The sequence below is a fragment of the Nesoenas mayeri genome, assembly GCF_963082525.1.
Source record: "Nesoenas mayeri genome assembly, chromosome: 7".
Classification (NCBI taxonomy): domain Eukaryota; kingdom Metazoa; phylum Chordata; class Aves; order Columbiformes; family Columbidae; genus Nesoenas; species Nesoenas mayeri.
Genome location: NC_137551.1, coordinates 32,177,157 through 32,199,541, shown reverse-complemented (window position 1 = coordinate 32,199,541; position 22,385 = coordinate 32,177,157). Strand labels below are relative to the sequence as shown.

The 22,385-nt window shown below is 36.7% G+C and overlaps 1 protein-coding gene across 1 annotated transcript in view; it reads right to left on the bottom strand.

The window, feature by feature from the left end:
• The window catches only part of ATRNL1 (attractin like 1), a gene marked incomplete at both ends in the record, with an annotated part of 484,917 nt that overhangs the window by 117,961 nt on the left and 344,571 nt on the right, over window positions 1-22,385 (bottom strand). Inside the window, one exon of the mRNA XM_080348357.1 lies at window positions 3,402-3,509. Within this exon, the coding sequence (XP_080204483.1) occupies window positions 3,402-3,509 (108 nt within the window). The remainder of the gene's footprint in view (window positions 1-3,401; window positions 3,510-22,385) is intronic.

Genomic DNA, 22,385 nt, shown 5'->3' with positions numbered 1-22,385 from the left:
CCTTCTGGTATTTTCTTACTCTGCTCCTTAACAGCCTGTGCTATGTGAAACTGCTCGTGGGAGGACCAGCCTCTTCTCTGTATCCATCCTTGCCCGTTCTGCTCTTGGGACACAGAGGTTCTCTGCCTTCCCGACTTCCCTTCCTCTCCTCCACTGGAGGAACTTTCAGCTGCTCTTTTTTCTTCCCAAGACTGAGAAAGAAGAGTGAGGGGTGGGTTCCTCATTCCTGAGTAGGGAAATGGCAACCGTAAAGGAAGCAGAAGAAGACGCAGATTAGGGCTGGCATGGGTTAAATAGGACAACTGTGTATCATGAATATCATGCCACAGCAGGAATAGGTTTTGCTTCACAAATACAGATTTAGGATACTACCATGCTATCAATATCATTAGCAAGACAGTCATTGATGTGATACCAAGAGGGAAGGAGAGCAGCGGAAAAACTAAGTTTGATTTCTTCCATGTTAAATTTAAACTGACAATAAGGTACTTAGTAGTTGATATGAGGCCAACATGACAAAATGGATGACAAGATGAGATTTGTTAATGTCATGTTGTGAATCAGTTACATAGAAAGGCAGCCTGAAGAGGTAAAGATTGATGAACAATATGGTTTAAATTGGGAAGAGCAAAGGCTATTGCCAATGCTTGAAAACCCACTAAGACAGCAGGAAATAGGAGCAATATGATGCAGATTAAGGTTTTTTGAAGGAGTTAATATCAAGACAGAGTTATTTTGTTGGCAAAATATTAAGAAAGATAGTCTGGCTGGTAATGACTCCAAAGCAGAAAAAGAGCCCAAAATAACAGAGATTCAACTCTCTGTTTTCAGGATTTTATTTTAATCTGTTGCAAATTACAGCTAACTGAAAATAGACCCAAATATTATCAGTTGCATTATAAGTGTCTTAGCTAGGCTATCATTTCAAGTACTGCAAGCATACTCTTACCTTTTTTAGATATGTTCTCCAAACAATGGGCAAAAAAATGCCTTACTACTGCAAACTAAAACTCCACAGTGAAACAGTTGCTCTGGATATTTACAAATAAATGCAAATAATAAACCAAAAGCTAACCAAATGGCATACTGGAATTACCATGTAGATACTCATATGAATATTGACATGTATCAGCCTATCAGTATTAATGTAGAACACCAGCTGTACAAAACCACCATTATGTAAGCCAGATTACATCAACGAACAGCAGTCTTACAGTTCAATGACACTACACTGTGCCCAAAGGACCCGTGGATCAATATAATGTCATTGGAAGTGCCGGAGTTATTACAATGTCAACAGAAGTATGAGGTGAGGGGATGCAATGCACCACCATTGAAACTGGAACCCCTGGTATATCAGTGCAAGATCTCTGTAACGGTGGTGGAACATTCTGAAGAGAATTACTGCCTGTTGCTCATTTTTACCAAAAGACCTCTAACTTTAAAAGATCGCAATGGGCATCGAATATCACAGAATTATTAAAATTATTTAACGATTCTAACTTACTACAACAAAATTAAGTTATAGCTACATCATACTATCCTATTGTTTAAGCATTGTATCCTGGAAGTACATGTGTGATCCAAATTCCCTTCAACCTGAAAGAGAGCTGAGTATGAAGAAGAGAATGCCAACTAGAACTTTTAGTGTCCTTTTGCAAGTGGAGGAGAGACCTGGGATAGATGATAATATAGCTCTTTCTTACAGAATGTACATCAAAGGACAATCAATACCCTCAATCACATTCATTTAATCCTCAGCACAATGCTTTGTTTTGATATAGATCAGTATATTGTAATTCCAAGGAAACTCTGAATGGACTTCATTCTGTGTATAACTATGTATTAATTAGGAAAAAAAAACCACTATGGATACTGAATACTAAACAATTACTAGAAAATGCTAGGCTAGGAAGAAAAAGCTAATAAAAACTGTAAAATAGAATTAAAATATTTTAGCATCTACTTATTTTAGTGCTAAATGAAAGATATGAGAAAAGAAAATGTGGCAGTTAACTTGTGATGTTTACTTCTAAAGTGTAATTAAATAATCAGTATGTGCAGAATTAGAGGTTGGATGCCTGAGCTCCCACTCATTGCCTCCCTCTGAAAAGACAACAGAGAAATTGCTCCCAGATATCAGCATAGAAACAATGAAATCACATTCAAAGAAAGTTAACTTTTAACTACAGTGCATTGTGTCCCCAGCCTGAGGAGCTCAAGAGGTCTTCTGTTCCAATGTAAAAGGAGACAGAAAAATGGTGATATTGGTGAAGAATGTGAGGTTCTAGGATTTGATCAGAAAATAACAAAGCTTGAAATAGATATGGCATTTTTATGCATTATCTTTCCAAGTATTTAAATTACGTCAGCACGAACAGTTGTGATTGCTTCCTATACAGTAGCAGGACAGAGCGCTTCAATTTGCTAAGTACTCCAGAGCTGATTCTTTTTCTTTCTGCTATGAATCTGTTTTTCACATTGCTCACTTCTCCATGAACCTTAGAGATTTGATAGAGTGTATTTAATCTTCCTTTGAAAGAGGCTATTGAGAAAAGTAAGAGAAGCTTTGAATTTAAGAGGAATTGGCAGCAATGAAAAGAAAAGTACAATCTTGAAAGATTTCAGAGCTATCACACCTCATTCTCAGGTCCCACCATAAATAAGATAAAGTAATAACTGTAAACACAATATTGTAAATAAAAGTAAAGGAATAGAGGATTATGAGCTACCAAAAGCCCAACCTAGATTAGATATTCATTATTATCCACATATTGTAATTCGTCCTCTATTTTCAGGTGAAACTTCCAGAATCCATTTCATGCATTATTACACCATTCCAATATCACATTGCCTTGCATATTATTATTTCTTTCCCAATGTACTGCAATTACAATAAAAGAATGCAGTAATGTATAATAGCCATTATCTACAAATGAAAATATGCAGTGTACTCTGTATTCTTTAAACCTGCACATATAAAATACAACACTGAAATACAACTCACAGCTGCCTTATTTATTTGTTTGTTTGCTGTAATCTCTGTTAATTAAGACAGATGTTAACTAGGGGGCATTGTGTACCTGAAGGATTGAGCATGAGGTTTGCTCCCTCCTTAATGCCTGCATCTTACAATCCTTCAGCTCACATCCATCAGAGAAGGACCGCCAGGTGAGCTGACTGTCACTCCAGCCCAGGCTAATAGATTCTCCAGTGGCTTTTGTTACAGCTCATGTCATGCTATTAAAACTATGCACCTTGAAAATGGCATAACATATGTAGCTGAAACTTGTCAGCTCCAGGTAATCAGATGCTGTTTGGTTTCAGAAGCAGATGCAGATGAGACTAGCAATATAAATATGCAAATCACAATGGTCCCTTGTCAGCACCACTGTTCCTACCTCTAATGGCCTTCGTAGAAAGTCTGTTTGCTCAGCTCCTACTTCCAGTGCTACATCGACAGAAGCAAAGGGGCGGCTGGCCATCTGCTGTCGCTCCCGCATAAGTTGCTGATGAGGAAAAAATGATGTTTTAACAAAACATTAAAAAACGCACCAGATATTAGTCTGCCCTGCTATACCTCCCATTAAAACATAAGAATGCAAATAGCATGCAAATAGTCATACTTGTAATTTTAAAATTGAGAAAGTTATACTAAATTATCATCACCTATATTTACTCAAGAATGGAGCCTGAAGGGCTTATGTTGCCCAGAAATGGTCTTTCAGCTTGAACTCTGATGAAATCTCCAAATGAAAGCTTCCCTAACTGACTGTTCACTCTAAATAACTTTGCTATTTGTGCAAGTTGCAAGCAAATATGCGAAATGGTTGGTAAAAATGGCTGAATTCTAATTCCACAGATAATGCATGCATTAGAACACCTGCCAAGTTCAAGTCCACTTGGCCTTCAAATTTTCATACTTCACTGCTAAACCAGATGGAGTTAATAGTGTCAGGACTCATAATTTTATGCAGTATCTTTTCTGCAGTTACTTATATATGAAGAATAATGTGTCAGAATTGGGAAGCCTGCATCAGTGTATTTGAATACGATCAGCTATGCTCACAGAGCTTGCATAACCCTTTCCAATCATACCGGCGTGCACAGGAGTCCCAAGCAAAACCACAAAGCTAACTCATATTTCTTCCTCAATCTGTAATTATAATGCTTATTAAACCATGATGAATAAAAATGATGACCAGCACTAGATATTGCGGATCTTACTTCACCGGTTCAGTGCAACTAATAAAAGCGTTATTAAATATTTAAAGTGAATGAGTTGTGCAATTAAAGTCGTGTGCTCCTTCAACTGGGCAGGATGTCACAGCATCTTGAAGAGACAAAATGCTCACAAAAACGTTTTATTAGAAAAGATCTAAGTTTCATTTTCTTAGCATTTTTTCCCTATTATTTCTCTGAAAACTTGAAACATTAGAAACTGGCATTTGAATGTAATTCACACTAGCACTGTGACATACTGTTCATAAAAACCTTTGAAAGAATAAAAGGTATTTGCTGGTAGCTTACTAATAGACACTCTTGATTTAGGGTCTGTTACAAAGCAACAAACTTGTTTTGTAATACTTTTCATGCATTTTTTCTTCACTTGCACTTTCAGATAGTCTATAGAAATCTAAAGAAGCACTCATAATCTTAAAATTAAAATCATTACAGTAGTTTCCTAATGCATACCCACTACATCCCTAAGGCCTGGTTTTTATAAGCATGCAGCATATTTGTGACTAAGTGCCTGCACAAATGGGCTCCCAGTATATCATACCAAGAGGATAATTGATATCTCTCTGGGTGAAACTGTATGTTTTACATACAGAATAAATAAAAGCCTAGTATGAATATCTAGATGGTTAAAAATGCATCTTTAACCCTTCATTTAAAAATGAAACTGATGCTCTCTGTATACTTACTTACTTACATCAGTACTGATTTGCATCAATATGATATATTCATAGATTTTACAGCCAGAAAGAACTACTATGACCCTCCAGTCTCACCAACTTGACAAAGACCACAAAAATTTAAAGCATAAAATACTGAGTCACTACATGCTAGAATTACTATATCTAGCTCCTTTTCTTCCTAAAATAATAAAATTGAAAGAAAACAATGTTATTAGAGTGATCCTGCCATATGGAACTCATTAGAGTATTGTACGTCTACAGAGCTATTGGCAAATGCTTACTTTTTAATGGGAAACCAAACATTGTTTTAAACAAACAGAACTGCTTGGGGAAAGTACTTAAATGAGCAGAATAAGCTATGCTGCAAATGAACAAACCATTATTTAAAATATTTACTTAATACAGACTATAAAGGAATGTGTATTCAATATGCTCTCTGTTTCTTAAGGCTAGCAGTTTTCTTCACCTCTGCTCCTGGTCAGGCATTCAGTAAAACCCTTTCATTCACAAGGCAGTCACTGTAATTTTGATACCCTGTCATTTCAGAAAACTACTATGAAGATTCTTAATTAGCTCTGTAAACAAGAATGAAATCTTTAAAATGGTCGGCTGCCCATGAAGCGCTGCTGAGTTTGGCAGCTGAGCACTTGCTCATCAAAGACAAGTTCCCTATGCAAATACTGCTTCTTTCTGTTCAGCATTTTAAAGCTCCCTGTAAGGTGCAGAACAGGAAATATAAGATGCAATGAGGAGAAATGCAGGAAGACATGATGATGTTTAAAATCAGTTTTGTGGCTGGAAAAGGTCACTGAATCACACTATCTGCAACTGTCCACAGATCAAGACTGGGACGAAGGAAAAGTTCCAGCTATAGAAAATCTGGTGAGTTAGATTATGGCATGGCAGGTGACACTGAGGTGTGACATCCTCTGCTCCAGTCACATGCTGCTTTATGTAGCCCATACAGGTATGGGGGAATTCCCGTAATTCAGCCATAGGCCAAAAAACAAGGAAACTCTCTGATCATGGGCATTATGGGAAGAGTGAAAAAGCTCCTCCTTACCTTTTTCTCAGCAGTCAAAGAGATTAAAAAAACTACACAGATTTAACAATAGCTGAGGCAGAACAAACATAGGATAGGCAGAATAAACATAGGATAGTGGGAAGTGAAACTACGTTGGTGTTACTTATGTAGTCATACAAAAAAAATACTTCATTTAAAAATCATACAAACAAAAAAGAAATACATACTTCTTCGGTAATTAGGAATATTTACTTTGAGAAAAGAATAGATGAAGACTATTAACATGCGATATTTGAATATTTCATGACAAATTTAACCTATAATATTAATCTTCATATTCAAATATTAAGCACACGCCTAAATATTCACTTAAAACTATGGGAAATTCAAAACATCACTTTCTCAGCATAGGACTGAAAATGTATTTGTTGCAAAGTTCTTATTGAAGTAGAAAAGTTTCAATTTTGTTAATTTTGGATCATAACACTTAGACTTATTTTCAAAGTATTTTAATGTCCATATTGTATTCATTTAAAATAAAACATTCAATGCAAAATACATATTACAATGATTCAACATTAACAGAATACAACATTTCAGAAATCCCAGGCTGCCATGTTTCAAATCTTTTCTATTTTAGAAAGTGTTACCATTTTGCTTCTTTTTGCTATTTAGAATACCTTTTTTTTTTATTACTTGGTCTCTCATGTGGAATAGAATACTGTTTTTCTGACTTTTCAGTGCTTTTTCTATGCTTTTCTCTTCACCTTCCAGTATAAATGTCCTAGAAAAGCCCTAACTGCAAAAAATGTAATAAAGTACATGAGAGGGTAGGAACTAGGACAGGTGTACTTCCTCTTTGTTATACAGTAGTAGACATTCTTGAGGGACTGATAGATTAGGAAAGCTGAAAAGGATGAGAGCATTTTAGTGCCATAATAGGATGAACAGAAAAATCCTTTGGAAGCTCTTTCAATTGCTGTTTGGCACCTTTCCGGGCTGATTTAGCCCACTGGCAAGCAATGTGCCTGCTGGAGTGCGCCAGAAAACATGCACAGACAAGTGTGGATGCCCAGGTTCGTGGGGGTTAGAGTAAGCATCAAGGGTGGCAAACATTTTTAGAAACGTTAGGAAGACTTTTGACCACCAGATCAAGAAAGTTTTCCTTTTGGTTGTTCAGAGCCAAGCAGTCTCAGTGCACCATTTCAGAAATAATGAAGGATATGGCAGTGGAAATGGGGCCCACTATTTTAACTACAGCAAAAACTGTCTAAGTTTTCCAGGTTTTCTTCCTTCACATCGATTTTCTTTTTTGTTGTTGTCTTTTTTTTTTCCTAGATCAGATCACTACCAACATTGTACCAGGATATCCATGACTGTGCTAAGGTGAGTATTCAAAACCATGAAGAATGGTAATTCTACAATCTCTCTGGTAACTCCTCTACAGTCCTGTGCTGCACCACCCTCCTAGTGATGAAGATTTTCCGAAAGTCTAAACTGAAATTCCATTTCTGCTTATTCATCATTGAGCTCTGAAACTGCAGTTACAAATTGGTCTCCTCCTCTCCTGTTTCTATGCTGGCAACTGATGATGTGAATAATACCACTAACAAAACTGTTAGTAATGCCACGCATTAAATCTGAGTTTTATAGGAAAAGTGTGTGCAATGAGGAAAAAGGTCAAAATCTAATAGAGAACTGCTGACTAATTTCTGATCACATTGCATTTGATGAACTCCAAGCATTAAATATATGTGTGTATGTATATATGTAGACGGACAGCCCTGCAAAAAGAGTCTCTGTAAGCAGTGCAATTCAGTCATTCATTGGATATTTTTGAGGTTTCTTATTGCCATAACTAACCAACAGAAGAAATCTAAATGGGTTTAAATAACTATACAGATCTGAGTTTACCACAGGCATTTTAGTTAGAAACACATTTTAAATCTCTTCAAAAATCTTAAATTCTCATTCTCATAGCAATATTTCAGTGAAGCTCTGATTATTTGCTTTAATTTGCACAATACAAAGATTGCCTTCTCTGTAACTTTTCTCATCATAACTCTTGGTGTTACAAATCTCTTCAAATTAAATTAGCTTTTTACATAGCTAGAAAGGAGAGCAATTTCTCGTTTACATGTTGAATAACCTATTTGACTAGGTTAATTTCCAAATCAGCTGATTTCACTGGAAAGGCATTTCATAGTCCTTTATTTGGGGTGGTTTTTAGGTGAAAAAAGCTCACCATTCCATGATCGCAGGAGACAGAGCAACTTTAAGAGATGGACAAAAGCCAGATTAGGAAACCGAGGATCAGGAATAACCATACCCGCGACAGTGGTCTGACAATCTGGATTCATTCATTCTCTCCCATCAGGAGAGAACAATCCTAAATAATCCTGGCTACTTGCTTTCTTTGTGTCTCATTTCCCACTCTGTTAAGTGGAAAGTGCCCTAGACAAGAGCACATTCAGGTCGGCAATGAGATTTTACAATAACGGACATAGTCTAACACGCTATTTGCACTGCAGAACAGATTCTATGGAAACTTCCTAAGATATTAGGGCCTATTGTATGCCACTTTCTTTTAAAATTGCCTGAAGAAAAAGTGCTCTCAGGTGTGTGCAAAGGTCTGTCATGGGAAAAAATGAGAAGAGTTATACTTCTTGTCCTAGCTTTATACTAAATAAAATGAAGGGTTATTTAAACTAGACATAGTCCAGCAAACAACAGCTAAGACATACTTAAAATACAGTGTACACATCCCAAAAAATAACAGTTCCAAAAGGTCAAGTTTTTATGTATCCCTTTTGGAAACCAAATACCAGTCGTCTGTAATTTCCCTTGAACAAATCAAAAATGAGAAAAAAAGATGAGCCCTGAAAAGGTCATTTTGTTGCTAGATCCAAGGAACAGACATTTAATGTATTGCACATTAGCAAGCGAAGAGAAAAATGTGAATCTACTGTGACTTCAGGTTTTGGACTTTTTTGATTCTGGCATAGAATTCCCATCTCTAAAGCACTCAGAATATGAAAAACTACTTATTACAATGGAAATGACACACTGGTTTCTGCTTATTTGCCAGTAATTTATGGAGCCTCGTGTTACAATAAAGTTGTGATCAATTCTTCAGAATTTTTCCCTAAAGATTAATTTAGCATGGGAAGATTTTTTTTTTTGGGTGCTAAGAATCAACAATAAGCTTGGGATTCAATTCACTGCTTTCAAATTTAAGTGCTAAACAAGACCTAATCCTATTATCTCTTTCACTTAGATCACTATGAATCCAGGCTGCACATTTACACCGTTCTGTAACTATAATCATTTTAAAGGTTCCTCTTGAGGTACTCAAGTCTTTCTGTAGGCCTTGCTAACCCCAGAACTGTACTATTTTTCCTAATCAAGTGGGTTTTAAAAATCGTTTCAGCAAACTGCTGATTATTTTGCTGTCAGCTGGCAGAGCCACTTTCAATTAACAGAAAATTTCTAAAAGTACTTATTCTGCAAACGAATTCTGTGTACAGAGGAAAGGAGAACCAGATCCACTTATTATATATGTTAAAATGTTTCCACATAAGACATTCTACTGTATTTGCCCAAGGACAGTTATTTATAAATGAATATATTAAAATATGTGTTAAAATAAATTATTTCAGAATATGAGAGATACAGGTATTTCATTATGCAAACTGCTCCTTGGGACTCTTTCATTTACAATTGTGTCACGCAAATAATACTTTTCAAATGTCTTCTAAAGAATTACTAACACTGATAGTATAGCACATTCAATGTAAGTGCCATCTTTGTAACTTGAATAGACTCAGTATGAAGCTACCTTACATTAACGAAATCTTAGTGCATCCTATCCACATTATTAAGCTACTGCTTTTGAAAAGAGCAATCATGGATATTATCCATTATTATCACATTCGTTAAAAACGGCTTTATTTAGTTACTTTAGACAACAGATGTCAAGCTGATAATTCCCAGCTCTGAAGTAAAGTTTTAAGCTGTTCCTATAGCAATTCAGATTGCTTTAAAGATAGTAAACACAGTCTAATAAAAGAAACCGGGAAAAAGTGGTACTTCATGAGATCACTTTGTCCACCTCTGTGCATCGGTCTTACACAAAGGCAGGGTGCAGTGTGATTATGATCCTTATAGCAGATGTATATGCTTCTTAAAAAGGCCCCAGTGATGGAGGTTCCATAGTCACTCCAGAAGTCTGGAGTGCCTGATGATCCTCTTACCAGAAAGGTCTTTTCTAAACTCTAAATTAAATCCCCGTGCTGACTGTGAAGCCAATTTCTTCTTGTCCTGTCTACGCTGGCGAACATTTCTTGTTCACAACTGAGAGGAAACCCCCACCAAAACTCTCTTCTCCTTTACAGGAGTTCTTTATAAATTTCAAGTTTTCCTTTAACCTTCTCAACCATAAACAAATGTGGGTATGTAAATATTCTCTCCCCACTCCTGCTCTGGTTTTCAGTGCTCCCCTCCACACTCTCCAAGTGCCAGACACTTCTGCCGAAAGGCGGTGCATGAACTGTACACAGCAGAATAGAAGGGTCACTGTGCAGTCCTTACAGATCTTTTTGTTGATAGTATTATGCCAGCATCTTTGCTACAACAGAAGTATGTTGGCTTATATTCATTTCTGATTCATGATCACTTCATTTTTTAATATTACCAAGCTCATTGCCCATTTCCTCCTACCATTTTTTTGTTGTTTTTTTTTTTTTTTGCAGAGGTTACTTCTTTCTCAGTGCAGAATTGTGTATTGGCCAATTAAAGAATTGTGGAATTGTAGCTTTCCAGACAACTGCTTCAAATTCTCTCATTTTCTTTTGTACAAATTATAATTCTCTCCTATAGTTTGTTTGCAGCCTCTCTTACTTCATCGACAGTTACATGTGCAATAGCCATGGTCCACCTCTTAAACAACACCTGAATCAGATTCCAGCAGAAGCCCACTTGATGTACTTTTGCCTTTTCACAATGAAAACTTATAACTAACTACTCCAAGAATACAATTTTACGTTCAATTCCTTTTTGTCTAAAAGGTCTGCTAGTCTGGTGTATCAAGAAATTAAGTTTGGCTTTACATGATTTCTACCTGAAAAAACAGCACTGATGGCCACTCACATCTTTGCTTTCTTCTAAATTCTTATAGATTATTTTTAAAAATTGTCTATTCCAGTACTTTCCTATGAATTAGTGATAAATTTGCTGGTGTCTGGTTGCCCAGCTCTTCCTTTTTCCCCTAATTTTCAAGACAGGAATTACAATTACCCCTTTCTTCAACCCCACTTATCCCAGCTGAAGTCTCAGAGATAACCCTTTCAGGCTCTGGGATCACATACATGCTTACCCAGTTCTCTATATGTTCTAGAATAAATGTAATCAGGTTATCCAGTCTGAAAACCTTTAGCAAGTATTCTCCAACCCATCTTTCTACATTACTGCTTGATATTGTATCCCTTTTTCATTGCAGTACTAGCAGTACTACAGTACTAAAGTACTAAGAGACTTCTACAGAAGCCTTGATTTAAGTGCTTTTTTAAAAAAGACTATTTTCCTAGCACATAAAGAGTTAGAAAGATTTGGTGTACATACTATTAAAGAGAGGTTCAGGTGCAGGACAATTGTATTTTCATTGGCAAATAATGTCAATGCATCTTTTAACCTGCAAGACAACAAAAAGGGTAGACCCTGGATTTGTTTCCTATGTGAACTAATGTGAAAACGTATGGTCCAAATTAGAATGACTGAATTGAAGCTATTTGTTTCTGAAACATATCTGGATGCTACACCACATACACTTCAGATTCTCAAAATCTTAAGAATTTTTTTCAGATAACATTGCATCCAAGGTTTATATTTATTTCTCTTCACTATTTTCTTTCTACTTTTCAAAATTCAGTCGTAATATATAAAAGTAAAAAAAAAAATATGAAAGAAGAGAAATAAAAAATACTGAGCAAGAAAATGGGGCTGTATTCCAACAAAGGTGAAGTTTGTTTTTATTATTACGTTGAATTCTTTAAAATAACCTATTATTTGAGACTACTAGTAGACTGATAAAGTGACAATATTAAAAAAAAAAAAAAAACAACTTTTAAGTGCAACATCATTGCCAATTATACAGCTATTCTGAAGCGGTATTTTAAAAGCTACTTACAGCACAAAATGACATTACCATTAAGGAAGGTAAACTGGTGATGTACCACGACTGACTGATTTATAGCTTTAAATGCTTTCAACCATTATTTCTTTAAGTATTAAGCAGAATAACCATCATTTTCACTGCCTGGCAAAGAGGACCAAAAAGATGTACACTTACAGCAGTCCTGCCTGTCTCACAGTGGAAATGCCCTGATCTACATGGATCCTCAGCATAAGGAGCTGAACAGCATTGCTGCAACTTGCACAGGCACGCCCCGCTGCCTTCTGCTACTGCAGTGGGGGAATAAAGCTCTTCTAGACACTCCTTGCAAAAGCAAAACCTGTGTTACTTGGTTACCTGCCTTCCTTTTCAGGAAAAAATGAGCCTCATCCTGCCACTGATAGCCTTTGTTTTTCAATAGCCTCATCCGGGAGCTCAAAAAAACAGCACTTTTCACATCAACAATCCAATTATGAATCATGAGTAAAGCCATAGTTTTAAGTGATAACAAGGACCAGGAAGTGTGAAAAAAAAGTCTTGTTACTCAGAAAGTACAGAAAACCCTTATAACAGATCCTGTCTATTTGGCATTTTCAGTGAAAATTGTTTTAGTCCATCAACATAAAACTAGGATACTGATCTGAAATCTGGGTGCTTGACAAAGAGATACTCCAAACTTCACAGATTTGTGCAGCACACCTAGTGCTTTCCAGTCAGCAAGAACATGGCACACGCTGCTGGTTGGAATGGCCTGTGGCCACAGCCAACTTGTTTTGTGCCGGGAAGAGAACGGCTTTGGAACAGATGCAGTTCTGCTCCCTGATCAGAGTAATCATGTGAATTAATGCAGCTCTCCTTTCTTCACATTGTTTTTAAGTTTGAAACAACTGTTTTAGCAGATAGAATCACATGTAAGATGTTACACCGTTTAATGGTGGTTGCCCAAGAATACTTGAACAATAAGTTGAGCGCAAAGCTTTCCACTCCTGCTATAGACCTAAGAAAGCAACGCCAATGACCATCCCTTACTTTTGAAAGAAACCAGGAAACTAAGGCAGTTTGCACTGAATTCAAGTGTCTTAAACAGAAAAACATCAGTAACAGGTAACTGCAGAGATAAGGAAGTCTGAAGCTTGTAACATTCTAATGGAGAATTATTTTAAGAGTTGAACTGCTACCTAATAAGCTACAGCTACTGAAGGGACCAGAACCTGTCTAATCTCCTAAAATATTTAAACTACATGAGAATTTCAGAAATAGAGGGCTTTCACACATTAAGCACCATAATCCTACAGTCTAAAATTCAGTTCTGAAATAAGAAGCACAACACTAATTCCAAGAGACTATCTTGGAAATATCCGCAGTAGCAGAAGTCAGGTTGTTATTCCCTTTATCTTGATAATAATTTTATGCACAATCCATCTGCCAACAATACAATCAGATTTTCCCAGTAGTGTTCCTACAAGGAACAGTCTGTGTGTGTACATACTATACAGATCAGAAAAAAATACAGAGAAGAAGTTAATCCTTCACTGCTGCCACACTGAGACTTTCAATGTAAGTGACAGAGAGCGTAAATCAAAGTACTCTGGCATTTTGAGCTCCAGTAAGACTGTTTCAAGAGGGAGAAGTGGGACGCTTTAGAGTTCATCAATTATATCACATCAAATTAGCCTCCATCACTGGCTTGGCTCGACAGCTTTCATCTATTCTAATTTACAACAGAGAGGACAGCCAAGTACAGCATTGTGGCAATGACACAGGTAAAGGGAAGCACAGCACTTTGGCTTCGCAGGAGTGGCAGGTTTTTCTGGACAGCCACTTTGGCTGGATCAAAATCTCCAGCCACGTTTAGTTTCCTTCATTTGCTTTGATCTCAAAACCCTCATTCTCATTTAAGGAGGCAATGCGCTAAACATGTTTTTAGCAGTCCTGCAGTCCCTGCCTTTCTACAGACATTATTCTGTATATACCTACCTTACATAGTGATCTATGCTTGCAGTTAGATCCTTAAAATAGATGAGTACTGGAATGCCATTGTAACTGTAGGTGGTTAGGACATAGGTTGGCAATTTTAAAGGAATATCACTATCAGTAAATTGTTAGCGGTTTCCTTCTGACTGACAGACTTTAAATTTGAATTTGCCATGGTTATTTCAAGACAATGACAGTGTAGTAACTTAAATCACAGTGCAGCAGAAAATCATTGAAGAATCTTACATAGATATCACTTTACAAAATATTTTGTATTAAGAATTTATCCCTTTGCTATGGATGCAATCACAAGCCTTCTCCATCATTTAAATTGAACTTCACAGGCTCAGGTGGATTCAAATGCAAAACAGGGCTTGTGCTGGTCCTCTGCATAGTGGTGAATTTACTCAACAGGGATAAAAAGCCCATTTTAGTATTTCTACCATAATAAATACTAAGAAAGAAACCAAAAGAACAAAAAGACTGTTTTCTATATAGCATCCAGATTCCCTCTTCTCCCAAAGAAAATTTTCTTAATACAGATAAATGAAAATAGGTATTTAAAAATTCACATATTGCAATGATTACTTGACCAGAATGAGCAGACTTTCAAAAGTATATTTCCAGACTCTTCCATCAGAGTTTCCGTGCACATTGGCATTATGTGCAAATCGCCTTTACCTGTTTTCTTCCAATATGGCCCATTTCCAAATTAAATACTGCAAGCTTTAGGCAAGTCAAGGTCATCTTTCTCATTCGTTTACTTCCTCTCCAAGATTGACTTTGCTGGTAGGATTTTTAGTGAACTACTAATAGGCTTTTTATGGCAGTCTTAAGTTGTTTTCATAATTGTATAAGATTGAAATGCTTAGTGACAAGTAAATTATTGGAATACCTGACTGCTAATTTTTAGAGACCCTCACATGATGCCAGGAGTGATAAATACTAAGTAAAAACTTAGAGAAAGAATTGTCTTTTACCTGGAATCTTATACAGTTTGTATAAAGAGCCAATTAATATAACAAAATGTATTCATTAATTTCCTCTTGCAAACCTGAAAACAAGAGACATTTTTATATTCTTCCACAATATGCCCCTTTTTGCAAAGGAATCTTTTACCTACATTAGAGAGCACCATAAATTTTTCAAGAGTGTGGACTTGTTTTCTGTTATTTGTTCCAGCTGGAGTCATATTGGTTTAAAATGTCAGGGAACCTGCTATGTGTTAATGGATTTTTATATGGGCATCTGCTAAATGCTTTAAAATTTACACCACCATAATGTATGAGACAGCTGGAATTTCATTAATTGAAATTTATTTACCAAGAAAAAAAACAACACCATCCTTAATTGGGAGACAAAAGAAAACAAAGATATGATCTATGAGTCAAAGGTGCCACACATCTCAGTGATTTTCCTCTACAGACCTAAATTTATCACAGTGCAAGCAAAGCAAGGACTCACCCTCAGGAGCTTCTTAAAAAGAGCACGACAACTATGATTTGGCTAATTAATTTTCCCTACTTATTTGCAGTTGAGGGAAATAATCTAGTATATAATGTTCAAACCCTTCAACATAAGTTTTTATTTTCTTACTTGGGGCTGTGGTGGTTGCTTGAATTTTAAGATGGAAAAAGTAATGTCTTGATTACATGAACTATTGTTATTAAAATAGGTGTATTTTAAAAACACACATGACTTAAATATGATAATAACCACTACAGAGATACATTTATATTCCCTTTCTCACCCAAAGGGGACCAACAAACCTATCTTCATATCTGGGTAAGTATCACACTCACCATCAGATCTAGCACGGTTTCTATACGTCAAATAACATCAGGTAAGTCTAACGCACTGCAGAGGAGGGAATTATTTTCTCTGAAGCAAAGATCTGACACCTGTCAGCAAAGGTGAACTGAATGACCACAAATATGTGAAGTGTAACAGTGGTGGAGGGGTGTGATGATCTGAAAGGATTCTCTGATCCTTCCCTGCCAGACATGAATAGAGGTGAGTACAGCAGTCATTAAAGGTACTGCAAGAAAAACTTCTGGAGAATGCCTCCATTCCAGTTTCCCTGCCTTGGTGCAGAACTCTTTCTTCATCAGTGTTCATTACTTCGGACAGTGCTTGAGAAAAACTATCCGGATTTACACTGCGAGTTGGGTACACTGCCAAAAGGTGCCTATGACCTCAGCTAATGCCATGAGGAGACAAGAAATACGTTTTTCTTTACTGGGTTAGATTGAGTTATAATATAGGGGGTTTTTTTTGAAGCTTCTCATCCAGTAGGAAGCCTGGCTTTGGTTGCTCAATACGGTTGTTCCTCATGCCCCAACTGCAAGAGAAGTGCCGTGTGGGGCACTGATTTGGAAAGCCCAGACTGGAATCAGAGACCAGACATCAGTACAGGCAGCTTGGCATTGTTGCGAGATGAGTCTGAAAGACTGGCATCAGTTATACCTCCAAAGAGGTCCTAACAAATAATTTGGTAATTGGTGGTATGGTATGTGGTATGTGGTAATTGATTATATTATTTTTTAAACTTATACATGGTTCAAAGTGGCAAGAATTATATTGTCCACAGATTATTTCTCTAACATGATATGAATACTCAAATGGAGTAGGAAAAAATTTAATACTTTTGTTTTCTGACAATATACATGTTTAGAATCAAGTTACAATTGCCAATATCTGTAAATCAAATACAAAAATCTACCCTATATAAGTACTCCAAAATGGCTATTTAACATACACTGGTTTGGACATGCTCCAACACAAAAGGTGGGCAAATATAACATTACTAACTTTAATTTCATATAGGGATACTCTTGTACCTACAAATAGTTTCTTTTAAGACTACTTATCAGAAAAGAAAAATGAATAATTTTTAAAATGTATTTGAATATTTGCCTTGTTTTATAATTTATCAGGATTTTGATCCTCTTCCATTTCAGTTCGGATGAATGAATCTTATGATTTCAACAGTAAAGATTTGCTTGCAGTTATATTTCACTGGCCTTTAAACTAACATGCATTCATTCCTGTCCTACAGGCAAAAGTCATTTTTGAATTCCTCAGTCTTTGATGGAGGGAAATTTTGACCTAATTCTCTGCAGCTTTCAAGGCAAAAGATGTCAACGAATTTAAACATGACTTTCAAAATGAAAGTGCCATAAAATGTGCTCCAATACAAATAAACAAATGATAATAAATAAAAATAAATACATTAAAATGTGGTGGATGAAATTATTTTATTTGAACGTGTAACCAGCCACACCCCATATATGTAATCTTCCATCTACTGTACCAACAATTTAGATACATAGTGACTATACCAATTAAAGCAATTTGAGAGTATATCTGTTTTCCTGTGTTATATAAGGTGGTACCAGAGTCCTCATGTTTTATTGAGATAGGCAAAAATTTATAAAATTTATAAAATATAGTCTATCATCCGGTGTTGAAAATAAAATAGCTCCTGTTGACCTGTTGAGCACCCTGTATTTCTTACAAGCAGTTTTTGTATGCTCCAGCATGGATTTTAGAAGTGGTTTTATTATAAAAACTCTGGCTTCTTTGATTGCACAAGTACAAGTTGTACGATTTAGTGCTCAACTCAGAAATGAATCGTGTTTGTATCTGAATTAGTCCAGAAGAAAAATATCATTGGAATTCACAGATGCAGGAGCACAGATTCATATACACTAAATACTCCAGCTACTTAGGCCTCTTTTCTTCATTTATATTCAATGAGTCAAGGCTTACTGAAGATGAGTGTCTCTACTTTTTATGTCCCTGCATTCTAACCACATTAGGTACACAGCAGAGATCAGGTCCTTCCCTAATCACATCCTACCCAATTTTCAGAAAATGAAACATGAAACATACAAGGTGAACTACACCGATAGTGAGAGTTCGTGTCACTCAGATTGACGAGGCCCAGGATCTGCTAAACCAGAATCACATACGTGAGAAAGAAAATTAACGATGAAAAGCAGAGTCAAGGAAAATGCTCAGTAGAAGCCATGAAAATCTAACATTTTTTTCTCAGATATTTACTTCCTAGATCACAAAAAAAAATATGTGATGGTGTTTCCCCATATGATCTATGAAAAATAACCATTTCTAAATTCCCAGTTAATGACAATTCCTGATTTTCTTCTTCCTGATAAATTGTAACTTCTGTTTCTGCAATTATTTTTGCATTCAATTACACACAGACAACATGGGGACCTGGATATTATTTTTGAGTTTGATTCACCTTGTCTTGAGTATTAACGTAATAAAATGCTATTAACTAGTTACAGGGCTTTGTGTAAAGGAACACTCTCCAGTATCTAGAAGTAAATAAACCACAATGAAACCTCAAAGAATAAAAATGTAGCCTTGATATTTTCATCCACTACCTATATTGTGCATCTAAATAGGATTTTTTTGTTGTTTCATTAGATAATAAAAACCCTTTCATATTCATCTTTAAAGTAAAGCATACATTGAATATTCACAATATGTAGGAAACTATATACAGTTACATAGATGGCCACACCAGCAAATGTAATAATTACACCAGCATTTGCTTCAAGTACAAGTAGGAAAGAATGGCAGGATATCATTATTTCTTTTTCCCCATGGTGTAAAATGGGTTGTTTCAAACACGGAAGTTGAATATATTTAACATGACTTTTTTTTAGTAAGTGAAAGTAAGGCTTTACACAAAATGAATGCAAACAATTTACATACATATAGATGTCCCAAATTCCATGTATTCTATTTAATTCCACTGCATATTAGGCTTTCACTGCTGAGTGAACAAGACTTTGTAATACAGCTGGAAAGTCAACAGAAGAATCATGTTGGCTACAGTCTGCTAGACAAGCCAAGATACCTGTAAGCCAGTTTCTTCTGGAAAAAGAATTGCCAGGTCACTCAGTGATACACAATGGAGAGCAAAGATAGACATGGAAAGCTGGAGCTAAACCCTATACCACGTTCTTGTGTGGTGCATGACAGTGGGTAGGAATGTCAAGCTTTCAGCCAGCTAGCCTGTAATAAGTAGAAATGCACTCTTTTGGACGGAGGGATCACATTTGCTCTACACCGTACAGAACTGGCAATTGAACTGCTGGAAGATATTGTAGTGGGATGTAACCCAGGTTTGGAGCTGGACACAGATAATGGCAAACAGCACTTCATGCTACCTGGAATTACAGCTTTCAGAAGGTATAGCAGCCTTCTGAACGTTTCAGAGATCACTGTTCACCTGACCTGAAAGAAAATAATTCAATTTTTCATTCACTCATTAGAAATCTTTCCTGAAATCTCTCCTCACACAAAGCTGACATTTAGATAAAGTAATATTTTTGAAAAGAAAAACACACTATTTAACCTTAGTAACAAATAATGAGGAACATTTTGAAGTCATTCAGAAACATTTCTGATCCTAATGTACATCACGGAATAACACAAACTGATAAGCACAAAATAAACAAATCTGAACTGTGTGGCATAATACTTAGCTGAGAGGTGACACCCTGTCTGCTGAATTTACTCTTAGATTTTTTTGCTAATCTTGTATTTCCAGACAATGTTTTGGCCCTTTTTCATACACACTGCAGATTGGCAGCTGTGACTCAGCTGGACAAAACAGCTCTCATATTTTCTTCTCCTGGGGCACTTCTTCTCCAGAAGCAAACTCATTTAATGTCAACTCAGTTGCCACTGGCAAACTCACCAGCAGTGCAGAAGAATCAAGCTGTGATGTGATGAGATCTAGCACTCCCTGAGCACGTCATTTATTTTTGTGATGAGGCAAAAATAGAGGCTGGACGTACAGTTTACTGTATGCGAAAAGGACATCTAACGCCACTTCACCCGGACATAAATTACATTTACTTTTCAGAGAGTAAACCTCTATGCAAAACCTTGCTGTGTGCAATGCATTGTGTTCTGTCAGCTGCATTTCTCAAAGTAAATTTACTTGTTTAAAAGAAACGTCATCAGCAATGGTACCTTAAATATATGTGACTCAATACAGACTGCTCTTTTACTACTTTCGTATGATTTCTTATTAAAGGTCCAATTATTAGCCATATTAACAAACCAACCTGCATACCACATTGACACAAACACCTCAAAACAACTTGGCATATCACTATTTCTGGTAAAACTATACAAATCTTTGATGCAAAAGTTTTCAGACATCAACCAGTCTTGTTAAATATCTGCCACAGAGGTAGTTTTGGAGAGTTGTGTTTAAACCTGATACTGCAGACCGTTGTGTGCTGTTAGTCTAAAAGTACCAGTGCATAACACGGAGCTTGGCCACTGTGTTTCTTAATGCAAAATGACATGGAACATTATTTGCCACATCAGGAAAAGCTGAAACTATGCCCTAAGGCAAAACATACTGAGTTATAATTATTCAATTATGATGTTTAAGATCATCCACTGTTGTATGAGCACTGTGAAAATGAGGCATAATGAAGTGGGTTACGCCAGGTCTGACATTTCACTCTTCTTTCTGATCATGCTGACTTTGGGGATTTAGCTCAGCTCTGATGTATGGTTCTATGTGGCTTATTATTATTATTTCCATTTTGATATTAAACTAGAAAATGTCTGAATCTGTTATGGAAGTGTTTCATGCTATAATAAAAAATATAATAACAATCTACCCAAAAGAAACACACCTATACTTAAAAAATATTTAAAACCTAGGGAGCTAGAAAATTAGAAAAAATGTTCATTCATTATTACTGTCAATAAAACTAGCACAATACTGATACATACAAGACTGTCCAGTTTCTTCTTATCATGCAGTACTATGTATAAGATCATTGGGAATGCTACCAGGAAAGAGATTATAACCACAAGAATGTTTGTGCGAAACAAAAGCAATAACAAATAAAAACTGGATGGAAAATGTTTACAAGATTCTCTCTCAGCTGCCCAGCTCTCTTGTAGCCCCTTTAAAATGTATTTAATGTTGTATGTAGCAGAACTCATAAGCAGCAAGATGCCTTTCAGCTAATCGCTCTTACAAAATGGATTTGGGGAGGGCAAAGTCTCCCCCAGCTGGGGCGAGGACCCGGCTCTGCCGCCCGGGCACAGACCTGCAGGTGTGGGGAGCTTGGGGGGTGCAGGAGCGATCCCCCCACTCCTCGCTGGAACCCACACTGTCCCTCCTGTCCTACTCTTCCTGCAGATAATACAGTAACTTGAGTTTCTGCCATGATGCCCCTTGCCTTTCTCTTCTCCCTCAGACAGGGCAGACTAGGGATGGTTTTGCTCTTCCCTTCAGAAACAGAACCTGCCCTGTGCAGGTTTTCTTTGCTCTGCTTCCTTGGAAATCAGTTATTGTGAGTTTTCAGCAGCCAAGAAGAGGTGTGAGGAACACCTCTTCCCGTGCTCCTTCACATTGCCTCCTCCCCAATGGCCTCCTAGAGCCACAATGAGAGGCAGCAGTGGTACAAGGAGACCAAGCTGCCCCCTCAGGAGTGGGAGGGTGTTTGAGTTGGTCCACCAACTACTCCCTCAATTTAGGAATACAGACAAGAAGAGCATCCTTTGTTTGACCCCACTTGGAAGATGTGTGTTGAACAGTGATGATAGTGTATTCAGAGAGAAAAAAAGGAGAGAAGGAGGGGAGGAAGGAGGGGAGGAAGGAGGGGAGGAAGGAAAAAAATGGGGGGAAAGGGGGGGAAAGGGGGGAAAAGGGGAGGGAAAGAAAGAGGAAAAGGCAAAATGTGAAAGAGGAAAAAGGAAAAAAAAAAAATCAACAGAACAAAAAGAGATTTAATCACCAATGTAACAATGGCTTGACTAGCAAAAAGAGAAAAGCTAAAATTTACCATTCTTCTCCTGCAACTATTGTGAGGGGAAAAGGGAAAAAAAAAAAAAGAAAAAAGGCACACATTCATAATAATCTTTTCCTCCTCATGGATAATGCTCAAATAGGAAATAATTACACTGCAAATATACAGACGATTTCTGGAATTATAAGCTTTTCCCAGGACCCATACATAGGCCATGCCACAGCAGTAAACATTGCTCAATCCATACAGATGCACACACAGAGCAGTAACTCAGTAACTCTCCAAAGAAAATAACATTTTAGAAAATTTAATCTGGTTTCTTCTTAGCTGTGGGGCAAAAATTATGTGGATTTTATTAGAACGGTGAGATAAATTAAAACTACAATAAATACTAGTAGGTGTCTCTTATTGAAGTAGCACATAAAGGGTGAGGCCAAAAAGGGGGCTAAAAAGCAATTTAGCTGAAGAACAATGAT